The sequence below is a fragment of the Carettochelys insculpta genome, chromosome 2 (genome assembly GCF_033958435.1).
Source record: "Carettochelys insculpta isolate YL-2023 chromosome 2, ASM3395843v1, whole genome shotgun sequence".
Lineage (NCBI taxonomy): Eukaryota > Metazoa > Chordata > Testudines > Carettochelyidae > Carettochelys > Carettochelys insculpta.
This window is the reverse complement of record NC_134138.1, coordinates 66,979,932-67,000,946: the sequence shown is the minus strand read 5'-3', so window position 1 is coordinate 67,000,946 and position 21,015 is coordinate 66,979,932. Positions and strand designations below refer to the sequence as shown.

At 42.4% G+C, this 21,015-nt stretch overlaps 1 protein-coding gene across 6 annotated transcripts in view; it reads left to right on the top strand.

The window, feature by feature from the left end:
• CSPP1 (centrosome and spindle pole associated protein 1) overlaps positions 1-21,015 on the top strand; it is a 142,339-nt gene that overhangs the window by 35,666 nt on the left and 85,658 nt on the right. For all 6 annotated transcript variants that reach the window (XM_074985742.1, XM_074985747.1, XM_074985744.1 and 3 more), the window contains 4 exons: positions 4,419-4,510; positions 7,426-7,519; positions 8,508-8,565; positions 15,387-15,553. In XM_074985742.1, the coding sequence (XP_074841843.1) occupies positions 4,419-4,510; positions 7,426-7,519; positions 8,508-8,565; positions 15,387-15,553 (411 nt within the window). The remainder of the gene's footprint in view (positions 1-4,418; positions 4,511-7,425; positions 7,520-8,507; positions 8,566-15,386; positions 15,554-21,015) is intronic.

The window sequence follows — 21,015 nt, the reverse complement described above, 5'->3', positions numbered from 1 at the left end:
AACCCTGTGACTATGAAATTGACCAAAATAGACCATGAATTTGGTAGGGCCATACCTAGGCCTGTGTAGGTAGTTTCTGTGAAGTAGAGTATTGCAAAATAATAATTACTGGGTGTGTGAAAGCAGATAGGGAAACATCTTCAATAAAGAAAAATGGCTAAATGGTATAAAGCCATACCACTTGCAAACTCCAGTTGATTACTGTTCATAATATCTTCCATACTTATGGAAGATTGCTTTGGATATTCCTTTTCAGTCTCTAACTTTAAAAATCTACCCAATTGAAAGACACTGTATGGGAAAGGAATAGTCAATAGCCTTCTGGAATATACTGACTAGAGCAGCAGAAGGGATTTATTGGATATGCTTTGAGTGTTGTCCTATTGGTATTATGTTTCTGAAGAAGCTAGCCAAATGTAAGTATGGGTGGGACAAACCGGGAGATAAGATAATAAGAAACAAGAAAGAAAAGCTCAAAAAGTGCCCGTTTACCAGTACAGGTTGAATCTCTCTAGTTTGTCACTCTGTCATCCAGCAACATCCATAATCTGGCATGATTTTAGTTAGCTAGATGACCACTTACCATTGGTGTGGCTAAGCTTCCCTGTGGTCCCATAAAGTTTGTTTGCAGCCATCAGTCCTACTTCTGAGAAGAATTGATGTGTGAGATGGAGCAGCGAAAGGCAGGAAAAGTCCTCGGAGAAAATAGCTAACGCCAAAACTGAAATAACAAAGAATAGTTACCATCTAAGGAAGAGTGGGGACAGGGATGTCACAGCGATGCCATCTGCCCTCAGTCATTCTACTGTGTATCTCCAGAGTCTAGTTTCTTGAAGCATAGAGATTTTGTGACAAGGCAAAAAAACATCCCGGGGGAGGGGGAATCTAGGCAGGAGTCATTGGACTCCTCTTCAGAAAGCTGATTGATTGAGCCTTCTAAAGGATAACTCATTCAAGAAAAAGGACAGGAAAGGTGAGAACACTCAAATGTTAATCTTAGGTGTGCTTTAATTGGAACTCTATCTTCATCTGTGCAGTCCATTAGGAAATCATTGGAGTAGCCTATGAAAACCTGGAGAAAACTAATCACCAGAAAAGGATGCTAAAAACATTTTATCAAGTGCCACTTGGAGCCCTTGTTGCTGTCTAAGGATAGGTCTACACAGCAAAGCTATTTTGAAATAACAGCCATTACTTCAAAATAACTGTCCTCGCATCTACACAACGCAACTGTTATTTTGAAATAATTTCAAAATAGCAATTGGCTTATTCTAAAATTGGTAAACCTTGTTCTGTGAGGAATCGTGCTGGAATAGCTATTTCGAAATGATGCTATTACGACAGGGAATAGAGCCTACTTCAAAATAAGCCATAATGTGTCCAATGACTCTATTTCAAAATGGGCTCTGTGTGTGTGTAGATGCTATGTTTCAAAGTAGCTAAGTGCTGTTTCAAAATGCATTTTGTGTGTCGCTGTGTTATTTTGAAATAAGCTGTTTTGGAATAGTTCTTCTGCAATAGCTTATTTCAAAATAAGGCTGCTATATAGACATACCTTCCCAACACTACCATCACTGAGGGGAAGGGTGGTTCTTGAGGTAACTTGAATCAACAGATAGGAAGGCGGACATTTCAGCAGGAAGAAATGCAGAGGCTGTTTCAGTGGTCTTATTTACCTTAGCATAATTTGCTTCTCCAGGGGCCACCATGGTCTGGAAAAAAAATCTCTGGTAGAGTACATTACACTCAAGATCATATGGCCTGAGAATATCAATAATAGCTCTTTCCCTGGACAGCATTAATTTGCAAAGCCTTCAGCTTTTTAGCCATATTGATGGAATATAATGAGGCATCCTGCCATCTGAATCCTTTGTAAATTATTCAGGAGGCAAACATTTTACTGCTGGCTATGATTGTTGCAGAGTCCTAGAGAGATAAAGAAAGGCCTTCGTCATTGCTAGAGACCATGAAAATAGAGCATAAACAGTACAATAAGCCTAAACTGCTTATCCAATCTACGGTAGGAGAGGCAGCCAAGCTGACAGAGGAAAATGAGTGAGATTGAGAAGAAGTCATGGTAGAGGAATCAATTAAGGGATCCTATTCCTATAAAATGGACTTTCTCATAGGTAGTGGTTTGCAAAAAATAATTGGATCTTGATCACAATATACAAATGAATACTGGATATATTCCACAAGGGCTACATGAAAGGACTGTTGAAGCTCTCAGATACAGATTTAAGATGCATAATTATTTATGTATTATTTATTATTCTGGGCTATATGCTTCCGTTTAAATCCCCATGGCAAAGGAATTGCTGATCCTTCTGCATGGACAAATAAGAGATTTTATCTGTTTATCTTAAAATTTTGTTTCCTCCAGTAGGAATGCTCTCAGACTTGCCCAGCTCAGAAACTATGCACCATCAGGGATATAATTTTTCTAATGGAGTTAAACAGATACTGTATGAAGAAAATTAAGAAGTGGCCACTGTTTAGTAGTTTCAGGGTTTGTTGGATTAATGTGAAGGTTTTTCCTCATGTAAACTGTTGTGGTTCCACACAGATTGGTGTCTTATTCCTTGTTATTTAATCTGATTTGGAAGCTTATTCCACAATAGGGTAGGAGAGGCTGGACTTCCATTTCAGATGAATTATTCTGCTTCTGACAGCCCTCCCTTGGCTTTCGCACTCAGTATTGCTGTATTCCTGCATCATCATCATCATCTCTCTTTACTTTTGTACACTTTACTGCTCTGGAATTATCTCTTCAGTGAAATACTGGAGCAGAGCCAGGTGTGTTCCATTGTGATTCCAGTTTGTGATGTCACACATCTAGAGCATATACAGATTATAGCAGCTGTGCCCAGGGTTTTTGTGTATTTCTCTGCTGATGTCCATTCTGGACTTACTTAGCTTGTGAGGAGAGGAGCGGATTTAGTCTCACTTTAACAGCAGTCACTGGAATGCCAAAATATATGAAAGGATATCAAACCAAATGAAGGAGAAAGGGCACTCCTGGGACCCAGTGCAGTGCCCCAGTGATTAAAAGGCTCTGTGGCAGAGTTATAAAAACACACCAGGAATAATTGACTCCTGATTGAAGTTGCAAAATCTATGGCTACCTTGCAAAGCTGAAATGGATTTTGCAATGAAGGCCGTCACCACCACGAAAGCCTGGAATGTTCTGAAAATCACTGAAGGTACCCCAGTGAATACTGATCTGGAACAGATTTCTCTTGATGGTTAAGATCTTGTCAGCTAGAAAAACTTGGGGCAGGCCACATGGCAGACCCAGTATCTGAGATTGCACCCCCAAACCCCATGTGGAGAATGAGCCTGACAGTGCTGGGGAGGGGAATCTCTTCCAGTAACTCTTATGTCCTATATTACATGACAAATGCATAGGGAGATTTAAACAACTTTGTTCTGGGTGCCATCATCAGCCAGTGAGCCACTTCCTACCTCATGTAACTGTGAGATCTCGTTCTGTCTCCTGAGCTACATACAGGCTAAAGACTTACTGAAAAGGATCTGTGGATCTTTCTACTAGAATAAAAGACATTTTCAGGTACATGTAGGTACATTTACAAGCATGGATACAATGTTCTTCTAGTTTTTTAAGGTCTAAGCAAGATAGTGAGACACACATCTGTGGTTTGCAAAGGTGAAGTACACAGGAGTTCCAATATAAAATAAGTCTCAACAGCTGGACGAAATACAATAAGCATTACTCAATATATTTGTTTCCAAATAACAAGACCACAAACTAACAGAACTAAAAATGAATAATTTTAACATTTTAAAATGTTCCAACATCCCTAATATGTTAGCCCAGGAATGCATTATTCTGTTCTTTTGGCAGACATTGGTTAAAAACAAGGAAAAACGTCATTTTTTTGTAGAGGTGGTTGTGGTAGCTTTCTTGCTTCACTTATGTAGAAAGACATCATCTTCTGCTCAACTTGGGTTGAGATTTAATTTTGTGGTGGTGGGAAAGGAAATACTTCTTCGATATGTTTTTTTGAAAGAATAATTTCCTTCACATTTTTTCTGAGCTCTACATGGCATTCAGACTAGTGATAGGTAGATGCAGCTAAAGCCCTAATCCAGCAAAACATTTGAGACCATGTTTAACTTTAAGACTGTACATAGTACAGCTTCTGTGGGATTGTCTTTGTGTTTTCAATTAGTGCCTGTGGTCGCTACAGATGCTTCAAGCAAAGAAGAGTAGAAAAAAGCTCACCTGTGATAGATGTCCTTTACTCATTGCAGTTGCTATGACCTGTGATGCTATCTTTAATTTCATAAGTGCTTCCTCTCATAAATGATTCACATGGTAATTCAAATGTTCATGCTATGCTGTACACTGACTTTTAGCTAATATTTTGAGTTTTGGACTTTTTTCTTTAAAACAGAAATTGGGTACAAAGCAATTCTCCAAATAATGAACAAGCGAAGTCCACCACTGGTAAAGATGGTGTTCCATATGCAACAGGGCTCATTCTTGGTACGTATAGAAGTCCAAGTCATGACAGCTATATTGTGATATTTTATCTTACCTTCTGTCCATCTGTCCAACTGTGATTCTGTTTGTTCAAGAACATCTCCAAAACAATAAGAGCTAGGACCATCAAATTTGGTATGCAGTTTCTCTTATCATAACTTAAAGCAAGGTCATGGTTTGATTGTGCCAAGACAATGGGATGTACCTGGAATTCCATCCTTTCTCATAAAATGGAAAGGGATGGGGTCTGAAAAGAGGAAGTTTTATAGTGTTGAATGACCACAGGGCAGCAATAAAGAGCCAGAGATGGGGACCCCATTGGGCTAGCAGGGCTGGAGAAAGGGACAGCTATTTACCATATATATATCAGAGTTTGCTTGTGTGTTGTGTCTGTCTCCCATTCTGGGAGTCATGCACCCCTTCCCCAGCTGTCCCGACTGTAGTTGCAGTGGCCATGGACAGGTGCTTCTCACCTGGCCCCAAGTTGCTGCAGAGGGAGAGAGAGGACTGGGGTTGTCCTCTCTTCCTCGGGCAGCCTGCTTACTGAACCCCTCATCCCTGTCCCACTCCATAACAATGATTTAAATTAAGAAAAAGAAAACTTACCTGAGTTAAGGACCCAAGCAGTGCAGGGTAAATCTTTTAGTATTATAATATTTTAAGCATTAATATATAGTGATTTCCTCCTTTTGAAATGACTGAGTTAATTTTTCTTTAATATACCCCTGGCGTTGGTAAATAAGCACTAAGTTAAATGAAAAAAATAAACTTTATTGCACCTTTGCCTCTTTTGAATGTGCAAACAGTAACTGCTTGTGGTGCATGTAGTAGAATGGAGTATGGATGTCTCAGCTCAGTGAATCACAATGGAGATATAATTCTAAGCATTGTAATCTATTAGAAATTTATAGAGTTAAAATTAAATATCCAAAATATTCAATCATTCAATAAACTGACATCCATGCTTTAAATTGGGTGATTGATAAGCATGTTATTTTCCCTCCAGACTTAAATTTAGCCACAATACTTAGCAACTAATATTTCCAAAACCTCTGATTTACCACTTTGAAAAATAAATTTCTGACTGCATTTAAAAGATGATAAATCAATGCTTGCTAGTTGTAGCAGTTCTTGAAATACTGGTCAGAGAACTGAGTGGTGAAAAAGGGAAGATGGTTGTCAATTTTTTTTTTTTTTAATATCGGATACGTAATGACCTAACAAGTCTTTAATGTTGTATGCTCTTTGAGAGCTGAAGGAAGCAGGCCCTTTTACTGGCACATCAGAAAGCATAGAACATCTTTTGGGAGTTGATATGTAAATTCTGTACCTGGGCTAATATTGGAGGTGAAAGTTGTTACTTTTTTGTGGTTAGCACAAAAGTGTATTTCTGAGGCACAGATTAGAGTGAAGCTTCTAAGAAATAGCATGTTCCTTCTCTGTTTCATTTTACAGGCACATGTTTCGGAGAAAAGGTTATCCACGGTAGTGTTATGCTTCCTGCCCAATATATATGTTTGGGGAGGGTTAGGCCAGGAGGAGGATGCCACATTGTCTGGAAAAAGGGGAGGGGTGAGAACACATGCTTGGCAAAATGGTAGCTGGTCCATATTCATGTGCTGTAGTATCATTGCCACATTATTTTGAAGTGTTGAGCTTAGTCCCAGCTCTTTGGCTCTGGTCTGGCACCCTCAGTGCCAAATGAGAGAACTTACCAGACCATGGGAAGTCAGTATTGCCTAGCAGCATTACCAATATTTCCACTACTTACTGGGTTCTTAGAAGACCTTCTGGGGTAAATTAAAGCTAAATAATAACACAGAACACTGAGAGACAGGACTGGTGGCTGTAAACAAACTTTATGGGACCATGGGAAACTTGGCCACACATGTAAGTGGCTGCCTGGCTAACTAAAATCATGTCAGACTAGAGAGATTCAACCTGGAGTGATCCGTTGTGTTATTTCAGAATATTGTCTTTCAAACAATGTTAAGAATAATAACCAGATTTTTATCAGTTCATCTGAAGTTATGAAAATTTTAGGAAGTTCATTGTCCTAACATAAGTCTGTCTGGAGTACCCTCCTGTAGCACGCAGTGGCTTGACACGCAAGTTTGCCCGTTTCCCCTTACGTAGTCGCCAGAAATAACCCCTATAAGCTTTCCATGTATGTTGAATCCTGTGAGGTAGTTTATTACAAATATCCTGTGCCCATAAATCATACTTTGGTTCCAAATTCCCCAGCATGGTTCCAACAATATACATAAGACATGAAGTGTATATAGCTTTGGCATCTCTCACCACGCTCAAGCTTTCTAGTACAACTATGACACCTCTCACCAGGTCTCACTTGCAGCCTTCAGGTCTTTAACTTCAGGTTTCTGGCTTAGAAAACTAGCAGGCATTTCCTGATGCTGCTTTCAGCTTTCTCAGATTTTGCTCTCTGGCTCAGGAAAGTCGGAAATCTAGGCCCTCCACTGGCTTCTTGACAATTCCTCCATCTTTCCAGTGAGGGCCTGTGGAGAATTCTCTGCCGCTTTCACCAGGGAAGACTTTTAGTTTTATGACTCCCTGCCCTTTCCCTGACGTTTTGTTTTGCAGAGGTGATGTAGCTGTGGTAGTCCTAGGCTTTAAGCAGAGCCCTGTGTATCTTGAAAGTTTGTCTCTCTCACCAACAGAAGGTGGTCCAATAAAAGATGTTACCTCATCCATATTGTCTTTTTTCCTGACTTTAAGGCAGCTGTTCCATTTATGTGGTCCAGATGGCTTCTCTTAAACTCAATTAAGAGTCACCTAAAGGGTCACAGGTGCTCTAGCTGTGCTCTTTCATTTTTATTTATTTGCAGTTAGAAGATGTTGGAAGACAAAGATGTATGTGTGTTTCATGGAATGTTTATGCTACCTTTCCTTTCAATTAGGCAGTCAAGACCGAGAACTTATTCAGAAGAAAAAAGAGAAGTACAGACAAGAGCTATTGGAACAGATGGCTGAACAACACAAAAACAAGAAACGGTAATGAAAAGGCAAACATTGTAATTTGAGCAAGTACTTAGTGGCAATTCAAGTTAATTTTATGATTGTGAAATATATGCAAAAATTTCTTTTAAAAACAATGTAAAATTATATTGTACATTCAATGAAAATTTTCATTAAAACTAAATATAGTTGGAAATTCCTTTATCTTTCAGAAATTTATATTAAAAGGTCTTGTATCATTTGCAAATTGTATCTTTTCACCATTTGCCCCTTGAAGTTATTGGTACTAGTACTAGACTTCTGTCTGTCTTATTTAGGATTATCGTTTTTCATATCGTATAGAACCTCTAAACATCAGAGACTAAGTAGTTTTATAGCTTTGATTTATTTCTAGCTTTGGTGTCTTTCTAGAGGCTTATTTCTCTAGTTCCTCTACTAGTTGTTTTTCCTTTGTTTCATAGATTGGGTTCTCTGACAAAAGTTCAAGTAAACAGGGTATTAGTTGATTGGCAACATAAAAAGCTGTGTTCTGTGTTTCGCAGCACATAAGATACACATTACATAAAGGATGCATGGTACTCCTTCCTGTCTCCCAAACTGGAAATGAAGTCTTGGACTTCAAAAAGTTTGAGAATTTTTGGCACATTTAGGGTTGGTCCTATTTTGGGCAGGGGGCTGAACTGAGGTTTCTTCTAGACATGGAATTCTGTGATTATCTTTGTAGCACAGTTAAACACAATACTTTCTTGTCTATTTGTGCTTGTTTTGGCATTGTCTAAAAGTGAAAAAAAACACCAATTTATTCTAGTTTACCTGCATTCTGATGAACTTAAATGTGATTTTGTTTTTGAGTCAAAAGAGATGTTATCTCATGTTAACTTATCCACAATAACAAACTCCAGTTTTATAGCTAAGTAAGGTACATTAGGTCTGATTTTTTTTAAAGTTTCTTTAAAAGAACAAGTTTAGTGAAATGTTCAACAGCTCATTTTCTGACTTCATCCTGTTAATTTTGTTTTAATAGTGAAAAGGAACTTGAGCTCTCAGTTGCTGCTTCTGGAGCTCTGGACCCAGAGAAGGAAGTAAGAAATTTTAGTGTTTCACTTTTCATTCAGACAGACCTTCTATTAAATAATGTGTGTTAACGATGAATCATTATGCTGAAAGCAGAATTTTATTGTGTGCAAAAGAAGTGGGAAGGTGCTCTACTCCCCTTCTTCCTGTCCCAGTGTATTATGGAAGATTTTTTTTCCCTTATTTCCTTCTGAAGCATCAACAACCACTGCTGGAAATGGGGCAATGGGCATCTGGTTCTTTCCATTATGCTCAGGATCTAACTGAGTCATTTTTGGGTTGGGAAGGAATTTTCTTCTACTTCAGTCTGGCAATGACTTTGTTTTTTCACCTTCTTCTGTAGTGTATGGGTGAAGGTCACTTGGCAGGATTATTTGGGCATATCTCACTTAATCATTTCTCTGCTATTTTGGGGGCCCTGTGTACTATTGTATCTGGGATTCACCTATTCTCTGTCTGTGGTGTATAATAACTGGGTCTCAGTTCAGGTAAACGTAAGCTTTATTGCACCGGTGCTAGGTAGTGTTGCTGGCCTGATGTCTGAAACTTAGTCTCTAAGACTACAATAAGAAGAAAAATTGTCTCTCTTTCCTAACTGAGCATTAGGTACAATAAACATAGACCCAAGTCAAAGCTATATAAGAGATCTCTTAAAGCTGCTTTAAGGAAGAAGTTGCAATAGGAATTTTAAGACACTTTGGTGAAGGTGTGATTACATAGCTAGCAGTGTATGTCATGGGAGAGACATGTTTAATGCCCCATGGTAACTTGTATACAAAAGTATCAGTTATTCTGCTATGTGAGCATGAAGAATGTTGCTGACTATTTTCCACTCACCTGCTTCGCTTTCTAATGAAGAAAATCCAGCTAAGTTTGCTTTATTGTGCCAATTCATTATTTCAAGATGCTGTTTTTACATTTCCTAGTAAAAGTATTTATATTTTTCATATTATGGAAATATATTAAAAAATGTATATAGCTGTACTTAAAACGTTGTTTCATTTTTCTTAAGTACTATGGAATTAGTGCCATCTCCATCATTTTCCGCTTCCTTTTCAAAATATATCTAGCTTGATTGTCAGGTAAGTATTGTGCTTTGCTAAAATGTGTTTGCTATCACTTGGAGAAAATATTTACTCAGGCTATGTCTACATTACATGATACAGTCGATTTTAAGGCAGTTAGCTCGATTTTACAGTGACACTGTTTTCACTGTGAATGCCATTTTTTAATTTTAGGGAGAGCTAAGGTCGACATTATTACACTGACCATGGAAGTTGGAATTTAAGAAGGTCAGCTTAATGCTAGTGTGGAAATGGTATTTATTTAAATGAACTTTATTGGCCTCCAGAGATGTCCAGTATATATTCCACAATGCCCCACAGTTGTTTGCCACTTCCATCTCCGCTACACTCCAGATGCACAGGAAGCCTGTGAATTTGCATTTGGCACCAGGAAGCCTGGGAATCTGAATTGGGCATCTGAGCCCATTTTGAATTCATTTCTTTATGATCAGCGTGGCGATCGCATCTAGCCATGAAAAAATAGCCTTAACACAAGGTGATGACTTCTTCCCTGCACAGGGTATAGCAGGAGAGACTGTGTTTTATTTTTTTTCCAGCACTGGTACCAGCCCCCCTCCTCTCCCCCCGCCCCGGCACCACATGGCAGGTAGGCTGTGGGGGTCATGGTAGTATGAGAAGCTGAGAAATTTTGTTTTTGTGATTCACATTTGTACAGAGGCAGTCCCTCCCTCCCCCCATAGGTGTCATGCAGTTGGGGATCTATCCCCCGCCCAATGACATCTCATGGCTAGCCCCCGACCCAATAAAAGCATGTGCCTGTGATTCATTGCAGACCAGGCTTCCAGATGGCACCATGTCCTGGCTTGTGTGTAGTGAAGGCTCCAAAGGTGGCAAAAATTTTGGGGGAGGCTGGCTGTCAGCGGGGGGAAGTCTCCCCCCACAGCAAAGGTTTTTGGGGGGAAGTCTGGTGCCTGCACCACACTAACAAGAGCTTTTCTGGGGCTGGAAGGCCCCTCATAGGCAACATGAGCCAGTGAACTTGGCCTTTGCTGTGTTTTTGGTGGGGCAGCATGTGCCCAGGGGCTGGCAGAAAGTCCCTGAAGGGACCAGATAAACTGGTCCCTCAGTTACAACCCCCACCCATCATTGTTTGTGGGAGGGCCAGCCCCTGCAATCAGTGATCTTCAGGGCTGCTCTCCCCGCTTCCCTGCACCAAAGAAAGCCCCTGAAGGGACCATGTCAACTGGTCCCTTAGCTTCCACCCCCACCATATAGAGTTAATCATAGTACCAAAGCAAGCTTCAGAAAGTTGTCTCTTTTTCAGGAAAGCACTTTTTATTTTCAGTGCACAGAATTGTTTCCATTTTTATTTGCAGTTCAACCAGTGAATCTACAGCATGTGATTTTAAGTTGGATTAAGAGTTAGACCATAGCTTTCAACTCTCAGGAAACAAAAATATGTGTAAATGCGCACCTTTGCTTTTCCTCTAAAGCTTTAATAAATGATGGAAGGATATCACAAGCTGTAATCTGTTCCCGTAATGTTTTCAGAGATGATGGATTTTGTAAAATCTCTGATCATTCAGTTATAAAAGCAAGAGATTTCAGTTAATTTAGTGATCTTTGTTGATGCTTTCTTTCCAGTCTTCATTTCTTTTGGCAAATTCATTATCATAGGGTTCCTTAAGACGGGTCATACAGTACTGTGGCTTCAAGGGGGGAAAAGTAGGTGAGGGACCAGTTGACATGGCATAGTCACCTGGGTAATCTCAGAGCCACATACACATTGTGATTCCCTACTTTTCCTTCATTATTTCAGGAAAAATGGCTGTTTGCTTTCCATGGGAGGGGAATGAGGGCAATGCAATGTGGGAAGATGTCCACAACCATGTTCCCACAACCACTTATGGGGCATTTTTCTCCCATACTGCACCAGAGGAAAAAACCCAGAATGCTTTAGGGCTGAGGTAACTGTGGGATAGGTTCCCAGAATGCACTCCTGCAACATTGTTGATCTTTGACAATTTAGTGGGGCAGCACTAACTTGATTTTATGGGGAGGTGAGGATCCTCAAATTCAAATTTATAAAACCCCGCGTTACAGAGTCGAACTTAATAAAATCAAATTTTATCTTGTAGTGTAGACATAGTGTGAGTGTAGTAGAATCCTTTGACTGGGGATGTCATTATGGATGGCTTTTTTTTCATTAAGCAAATTTGTTTAGCACAAAACACTTTTTCTGTAATGATAGTTCTGTTTTTTGGAGGGTTACAAAACAGCACTGATGCATCCCATTGCTGGAGTGCTCAACAGATAGCCCTTTCTGTTCCATCTGTAATGGGATAGAGCCTGTTGTTTGCTCAAAACCAGAGGAAGGGATGACAACAGGATACCATGTGTCTGATGCAGTGAAGGTTATATTGTGAGATCCGCGTAAAGGTTGACTTTTCTAAGGTCTTGTAAATCAGCATGCTTAGTTGGATTTCTTCGAAATTTGATGTGCCTTGGGAAGGGATCTGGGTACCATCTGGAGGAAACCATGTTTGCAGTAATTTGGGTCTAGGACTCCTGAGATACCAGCCACCTCAAAACTGAACTTTTAAAATGAAATTCTTTGAGTGCTTGGCCATGTCCATTTAACATAGGCGTGGGAGCTTGTGCCTGGTGATGAAAGATTTTCCCTTAGCAGTATCTGTAGGGGGGACTGGCTCCAGCACCTCCTGTAGTGGCACTCGTGTCACTTTGTATAAGGTCCCACTGGGTCCCTTCCATGCTCCGTTCCTTCTTACCACCAATGGCAGCACTTGGAACATCTTTGCCTCACCTCTAGCTGTCATATTTCCATCCCTATTGTTGGCTGTTTTCCCTGTAAATAGTTTCCCTTGCTAGTTAGTTTACTATTATCAGTTAACAACAAAAAGTCCTGCAGCACCTTATAGACTAACAGATATTTTGGAGCATAAGCTTTTGTGGGCAAAGACCCGCTTAGCAGTCTTTTCCTCCCTTCTTGGCACTCTCTAGTTATGGACCATTGGGTCCTGAACATGATACATCAGGATTCTACCCTCCAGATTACCTCTCTTCCTGTCCCCCCGGCCCTCTTCAGGGACCCTTTTCAAGAGAATCTACTCATTTAAGAAGTCAGTGCAGCAGTGGAGGTTCTGCACTGTTATGGGAACTCAGGGTTTTTCTACTTTTTGATCCGAAAAGCCAGTGGTGGGATCCAGCCCATCTTGGACCTGTCAGACTTGAACCTCACTACCCGTTGAAGCTATATGGTCTCCCTGGTCTCCACCTGCTCCTCTTGGTATCTGAGAGATGGGCATGCCACCCTCAACCACAAGGACTCATACTTTCCTATTGCATTATTCAAGGGGCACAGATGCTTTCTGTGGTTCACAATAAGTGCCAGTCACTGCCAGTTTGCTGTTCTCCCATTCAGTCTTATCACAGCCTTTTGGGTGTTCACAAAATATGTGTCGATGGGACCAGCTTACCTCCTGCATCAAGGAATGCAGATCTGTCCTTACCTGGACAATTGGCTCATCACAGGTGGCTCCAGTTCCAAGGTCCACAGGGATGTAGACCAGCTGCTCTGACCATATGGTTCCCTCAGCTTGTTACTAAACAGAGAGTATACAGTTAGTGTCAGTTCAGAGGATCAAGTTTATCACCATGGTGTATCCCACTGCTGGGCAGTTTCTGTGCTCTTGCAGACGTAAGTCAAGTGTCCACTGCATTGATGACCATGGCCATAGTCTGTCTTTGGCTGCTCAGGCACATGGCAGTATACACCTGTGTGATGAGGTATGCCAGGCTCAAGCTGTGGCTCTTCCAGCAGTGGGTGGCATTGGTCTATGTCCTTCAGTGACTGGTTCCTTGTTGGCAAGTGTCTTGACAGGGTATGGCTATAGCAGAAGTTGGGACTTAGGCTGGGGACAGTCTATGCTGTTGGATATTACTTTGTTTAAACTGGCTTTCAGAGAGAGGTTTAGTGTTTGCTGGTTAAGGGTGTGTGTGTGTGTGTGTGTGTGTGTGTGTGTGTGTGTGTGTGTAAAATATGCCAACAACAGAAGATCCTGAATCCTACTGTACAGTTAACATTTAGATTGACCTAGTTAGTGATCTTGCACAGGGAGAATAAAAATTACACTCCTGAGTGCTGTAGTTAAGGTGACCTAAATACTGGGATGGTGGCTTATTTTGTCAATGGAAAAACCTTATTTGTTGTTGTAGGGAGTGCTGCAATGGGTGGGGGGTGGAACCAAGCCTTGTGGGCCAGATCCAGGTCACGGGATATAGTTTCCCCATCCCTTGTCTACACTGTATGTCGGTGTGGCACTTGGAGTATATACATAGCCTAGTGGAGTGCTGGTTTAATAAGTAAGTTGTCTCTAGGGGTAGAATGGCCTACAGATACACTGAGTCATGGTCATGTCTTGAGTATCAAAATAAAAAATGCTGTGGGATTAATATCTGTACCTGATAACTGTAGGTATGGGGCTCTGGGAACATAGGGAACAACTCTCAACAAGCCTGTTCATGTGAAAGTCTGTTTAAACATTCTACTGATCAAGATGCTAAAAGTGGGGGCAGGGGTCGGGGGAGAGAGAACTGTTGAAGAAGAGTATAGAACGCATTGCAATTAATTTAAAACTGAAATGTGTAAATGATATCTTCTACTTTATAAAAATGTCTTAATTTTAAAGTTAAATATGGTAAGCTTAAATATTAAATTTTAAAAATTTCTTAAAGTTTTAGGAATTTAACAAGTTTATTTACTGAGTTTTCTAGTTCTGTTTGTTCATAAGTAAATGAGAGTACTAATGTCACTGTATATACTGTCTTGCAGCTAAGTGATGAGGAGGTAAACTGCTATTTCAAATACTTTTATACCAAGTTAGTTATATAATACCCCATTGGGTATATAGCATTCAGAAGCTGCTGGCACAGCTTGGTCCACAAATGCATGTTTAGTGGAGCACCTTGATGTTAAGGACCAGCAAAATTATTAAATACATTCTTTAAAAAATAATTCAATAATCTTTACTTTTTACTGACTAATTCATTTAACAATGAAAATATTTCTAAAGTGCATAGCAGCTGGTAGGGAAATGTGTTCTGGTTTGTATTAGGATAGTTTTGAAACTAGCTTGCATGCTTTTTGTCTTTGCATGTTATCTTCCTTTTTCTCCTGAGGCTACCAATTATCAATAAACATTTGAAAAAAACCAAAATATTAATGTATTTTAAAAAATTTTTAACTTATGATGATTGGAAAGTAAATGAAAATATATAAGAATACCTTTTATTCCTTTCTCTTTAAATTCTAGTGTGCTGAAATGTTTATTGTTAAAAGTCTCAGTATTGATTTCTTTTTCAAATTGAATGGTTACAAAGCTGGTATTTTTCTTCAAAGCATTCTTTAAAGGATATATTGAATCATAACAGGAATGAAAATGCTGTCAAAATAGAAGTCTGGCAGTTTTATATGAGAACATAAACCACTGAAAATATCTGTATTCTGGATATTGCAATTATTTATTTCTTAGAAAATCCATGAAAACTTGATGGTGGTGACACCTATAGAAGTGTGTGTGTCAGTGTACATTTGACTGTATTTTAACCATCTTGAAAAGATCAATTGTACTCATTTACTTAAAACTCATTTAAACAGAAGTGTACCTTTGCTGATAACTACTCGAAATATGACAGCTGGGTAGTACAGGAGGGTTTTGCATTGTACAAAATTGGGTTCAAAATACCTATGGACATAATAAACTAAACATATTTTTTCTTTTTAGCCTAACAGACTGAAGCAGTTTGGTTTGACAGCAAGAGCTTCTGAAGAGAACACACCACCTGAAAGGCCCAGAGTAGCCTTCCAAACTCCTGTACCTACTGTTTCACCTGTGACTGAAGACTTTCACAGAGGATTATCTAACACCCTTGGTGAAATAGTGGCTCCTAGGTGCTTGTCAATGATATTTATTTTATGAGTTTGTGTTTGATAAGTTGGCTAGATAGGAGTTCTTTGTTTGCACACATTATTACCTTTCAGAACATCTGCAAAGCTAGCCATTGGGTGCTTTTCCTTTCCTTCCTAATAACAAGCTTTTCTGTGAGTGCTTGCTCGTGTTCATTCCACATCACATGTGTGCTCACCATATGCACTGGTGACAGAAGCTTTTCCCTCAGTGGTATCCATAGGGGAGCAGCTCTAGCGACCCCAGGAATCGCATCTTCACGGTTGATATAGATGGTGCTGTGTGCTGCCCCCACCATCAGTTCCATCTTTTCGCCAGTGATGGTATATGACAAGTTCGCTGCTGTAGCATTGCTTAGGCTTCATTCAGACAAATTTTGTGTAGTTGCTGTAAAAAAAGTTTTAAGGTTAGTGCCTTAGCAGTAGTTAGTGTGTGTTAGTCCTGCCTGGGACTTAACTAGGGGATCGGGGCATGTCCTGGTCCCAAGCATTTAAACCTTGCAATTGCTGTGAATGTTTTACGCCCATCAGTGACCCACATAGTAGCTATCTTAGGTGCCTGGTTGAATGGCACGTAAGTGACAAATATCACATTGTACGTTCTTCAAGCCAGGGACTAAGGAGCATTGTGAAAGTAGACTTAGAGCACTTCTGATGAAGATGGTGCTCACTCTGGCACTGGAGCAGTGATCCAACTCGGCACCCAGCACTGCAGCTTTGGTGTGCAGTTGCTTGCCAGGGCTGTCAACCAGCCAGCACTAGTGTCCGTTTGCATTTCCAGCCATGAAAGTAAGTAAGGCCAGTAGGGCTCGATCTCCCTCTTCCCGTAAGGGGAAGAACAGGGCTAGGGCTAAACTAAGACCCACGTTGGACGGCTCATCTTCCCATTCAGGAAGCTGGGCCCAGATCTTGCTGAGTGTTACAGCCATTCCTTTCCTGGAAGCCCAGACATAGAGGAGGTCCTTCATTGTCTTCAGGTTCTGCCGATGCCCAAAGCTCTCCAATTTGCACAGGTCATATTGTAACTCCTGCAGTGCCCAGACCTCAGGCTATACCTATCTTGGGGTCCTTTCTCATTCCACTGCCCCAGTGGCACTGCTGCCCATCATGAGGTTGGAGGGGGAGTCCCCAGCACTGGTTAGCCACTCAACACTGACACACCTTGGATTTCAGCAAGCAATTGCAGTAGAGTCTTCTCTATTCACCAGACTCTGGGCACCCGCAGAGGGAGACGAGATGGAGTTAGCCAGTCACCTGGTGCAGACCCTTGGAGACATGCATCTCCCAGTATGAGTGTCAGGACTGATGTATCTAGTAGCCAGGACAACATTCTGAGGACAGGAAATGTGGACACTGCTGTTGATCCCCAAGACTGATGTCACCACATACTGGGAGGTCCACCCAGCAACCCACCCACAGTACCCGTTGGCCCCGTTTCTGATTCTGATACTGGTTTTGGAGCCCACGACATGGGTTGCTGGGTTCCCGCCATGGATCTGCTGAGCACCACTGATTACTGAGGTGTACAAGAAGTCCTGCAGATTGCTCCTCTTCCAGATAGAACCAAGGGCAGAATGCATCTGAAGTCACTGCTCCAGTAGATCCTGGTGGCCGGGTAGCAACTATTCTGCATACAGGTCAAGAATGAACCAGGGCTTGATCTTGGTGGAACAGTCTCCCAGGATTGTGGTGCTGGCTTCATCACTGGCACCAAAACATGCCCAGTGGCTGACCTTGTGGTACCCCTGTATCCCATGGGGATTCACTCAGCCCTCCCAACCTGCCCGCTCAGCATTAGGAGTTTTGGATAAGCCAGTGGATTCCACGATTCATCCCCCTGCAGTGCTTGAAGCCTTAGGGGAGAAGCCCTCCCAAGTCCACCTGCATGAAAGGGATCAAACTATTGGATCACCAGTGTGCACTATGGAGCCCATGGCATTGGCTACCTCTTCATCGTCACTGAACAAGGCTGTCATGGGGACCACTTATTCTGTCCCTCAGGATCACACCAGGGACTGTTGAAGAGGGTTGCTGGCAACCTCAGCCTTCAGGTCGGAGGAGCTGGAGGAGCAGGCAGATTCCCTATTTGATGTCCTCGCCGCCACATCCCTTGCTAGGATCCCCCTTTCTCTTCATGAAGGGGCATCAAAAATAGACTTGAGAAGGATGGACTTGTTCAGGTGTAAGATTTTTTCATCTAGCTTGCAACCCAAGTTTGACAGTGCCTTCCTGGACTCTCATAAGCAGTTCTGGGTGATCCAAGACAAAGATGCTGCAGCTGCAAGAGTGGCTCTCCAACTGTGGCTGCCAACTCCACTGCTTGCATCATTGCATCCTTCGTCGTCATTTGGTGAGTGTCCTGGCTGCTCCTCTCCTCAACTGAGCCTCAGCATTGATTCAGGGCCTTCCCTTTGATAGCCAGGCCAGGATGCAGAACAGCTGGATACCAACTTACAAGAGCTGAAAAACTCCCTTATCACCACTAAAACCTTAGGTTTTTCCATACAGGAATGCAAGCAGTTTAAACCACAACTAGCTCAGGGACAAGGGAGTCAACTTCAGCAGGATCCTCCACGCAAGAACCCCAAGAGCTGCAGGTGGTACTCAAGCCACCCTTCCCCTCATTCCACCCAGTCAGGCTCAACCTGACCCAAGGTAGGGCCTAAAAAGTCATTTTGAGGGTATGCCCAAAGATGATATATTGGATCTTTCCCTGGATCCAGTTTTAGCAATGGCCTGTCCCATTTCCTCCTGCTGTGGTCAGTGATAACTTCAGGCCTGCTGGGTTCTGAGTATGGTAATTCATGGCTACACCCTCCAGTTTATTTCCACCACCCCTCCTGTTCCCTTTTCACAAGAATCTCCTCATACAGGAAGTTCAGGGGCTTTTGCATCTGGGGGCAGTGGAGAATGTCCTGCCTCCATACCAGAACAAAGGTTTCCGTTCCTAATTTTTTTTTTTTTTTATTGCAAAGGCCCAGAGGAGATCTATGTCCCATCCTAGACCTACTAGATCTTATAAGTACCTATAGAAACTAAAGGTTTGTATGGTCTCCTTGGCCTCCATTATTCCCTCTCTGGATCTGTGACACTGGTATGTCATCCACATGGCAACCTTCTTGAGGCAGATGTTTTCTTCATTTTTATGGTGGGTTTGGGCTACTACCAGTTTTCAGTTGTCCCATTTGGCCTGTCTGCAGCACTGCAGGTGCTTACCAATTGCATAGAGGGTAGTTGTAGCTTACCCCAGGCACCAGGATATCCACATTTACCTGTGCCTAGCTGACTGGCTGATCAAAGGCAGCTCCAAAGTGCAGGTCCAATGCAACATCAAGGTCCTCTGGTCAACAATAAAAAGTCCTCATTGTACAGGTTTCATCTTCCTCATCTGGCACCCTTAGGACCTGAACGATTTTGTTGGGCAAGGAGTGATGAATGCCCTCAGGGCTCCCCTCCTGTGCCACAGTCCCAGACACTTTCCAGAAGTCCTGCTGGCTCCCTGTCTCTGTGGTTCCCGGGCTGCTCCCGTCCCACAGCTCCCTAATGGCTCCCTGGCCTGCGGTTTCCTAGCTCCACAGCTGTCTCCCTGCCTCCCGCAGTTCTCTGGTGGCCCCCCAGCTGACTTTCCATCCCACAGCTTCCCAGTTCCACAGCTCCCAAGCTGATCCTAGCCTACAGTCTCCTGGCTGGCTTACTGCCAGCTCGAGCCCCACTGCTCCCCGACCTGTTCCCCAGCCATCAGGGACCCTGTGCTCACCATTGGCTCTCCAGCCACCAGGGCCCACTGGCTTCTGTTCCCCAGCTTCCCTCTTTCTCCTTCTGTGGGAGCTTGGCAGGGGCTCTGTCCCCAGCCCAGCACCCCAGCGGGGGCTCAACCACCTTTCCTCCTGCTGCAGAAGGGCTGCCGAGGGCTCTAGCTATGGCCCAGGCTAGGCTGCTGGCCACTGCTATGGCCCTGGCCCCAGCCCCTGCCCTGCCCCGTGACACCATGGTGGGTACCAGATGGGAGAGTACTGGATTTAAGAGCTCAAACCTGTACCAATTCAAAGAATAGAATTCATCAGAGTATTGCTTGACTCAACCTGTGCAAGAGCGTTCCTGGTGCTTCAGAGGTTCTGGGCCCTATCAAGCCTCATTGCAGAGGTGTCCAAATTTCTTCTGACTACAGCCAGGGAGTTCCTGTGCCTGCCAGGGTATGTGGCGCTGTGCAGTTATGTGGTCTGTCATGCCAGACTCTGTATGCAATCTCTCCAGGAAGGGTTAGTGTTGGCATATTCTGAGTTCAGAAATCACCAGAAAAGATCATAACGATTCCTCTGACAATGCTTACCTCTCTCCAGTGGTAGATCAATCCAGGAAACGTCCTAGAAGGAGTTACATTTGACAGTCTTGCTCCCTCCCTTGAGCTAATGTTGGATGCCTCAGAATTCAGCAGGAGTGCACACATTGGAGATTTGTGGCCCCAGGTGCAGTGGCCGTTGGAGGAAGGGGCGTTGCATATCAAAATCAAGAAGCTCAGAGTGGTTCAGCTAGCCTGTGAGGTCTTTCTTTCTGCCACATATGATGGGCAAAGTAATGCAAGTCCCCATGGACAAAATGGCCTGGATGTTCTACACCAAGAAGCAAGGAGAAGCATGGGTGTCTGCTCTTTGCCAGGAGGCACTCCACTGTAGGACTTCTGCATCAGTTATACCATCAGTCTTGGAAGCTGATCCTCTCACTGGGGGTCAGGAATGCCCTGGTGGATCAAGGCTTTGCAGGGACTTCTCTCATCACGAGTGGTTCACTTCACAATCAACGCAACCATGAATTCTTACCCACCTCTGCAGTACTTTCTGGAGTCACCTAATGGACACAAGCAATCACTCAAAAAAGAAAGTATTGTTACCTCTTCTGTAACTGGTGTTCTTTCAGGTTTGTTGCTCGTGTCCAACCCACGATCTGCCCCCCTTTCCCATTGTTGGAGTTTCAGGCAAAAAGGAACTGATGGTGGTGGTGGGGGAGTGTGTAGTGACCTATTTATTGTGCCATGAGAGTGTCAGTTCAGGGGTTGCTAGAGCTTCTCGACTATTAATACTGATGAGAGAGAAACATCTGGCACTGGTGCATGTACCAAACACCCCTTTCTCACCCCACCAATGTGGAATGGACATGAGCTACACACCTCCAAGAGCACCAGTTACAGAACATGTTCAAGGCCCTTTTAAGGTCTTTTAAGAGTGTAAGCAAAAATTTTCAAATTTTTATTGTTTGTTAGCAAAAAAATTACAGGTAAAATAAACTTATGAATATGCTTATTTCTTTAGAACTCATTTTATTCACACACACACACACACACACACACACACACACACACACACACACACACACACACACACACACACACACACACACACACACACACACACACAATTCAGATGTGCGTGCTTGTACGCATTCTTTTTCTC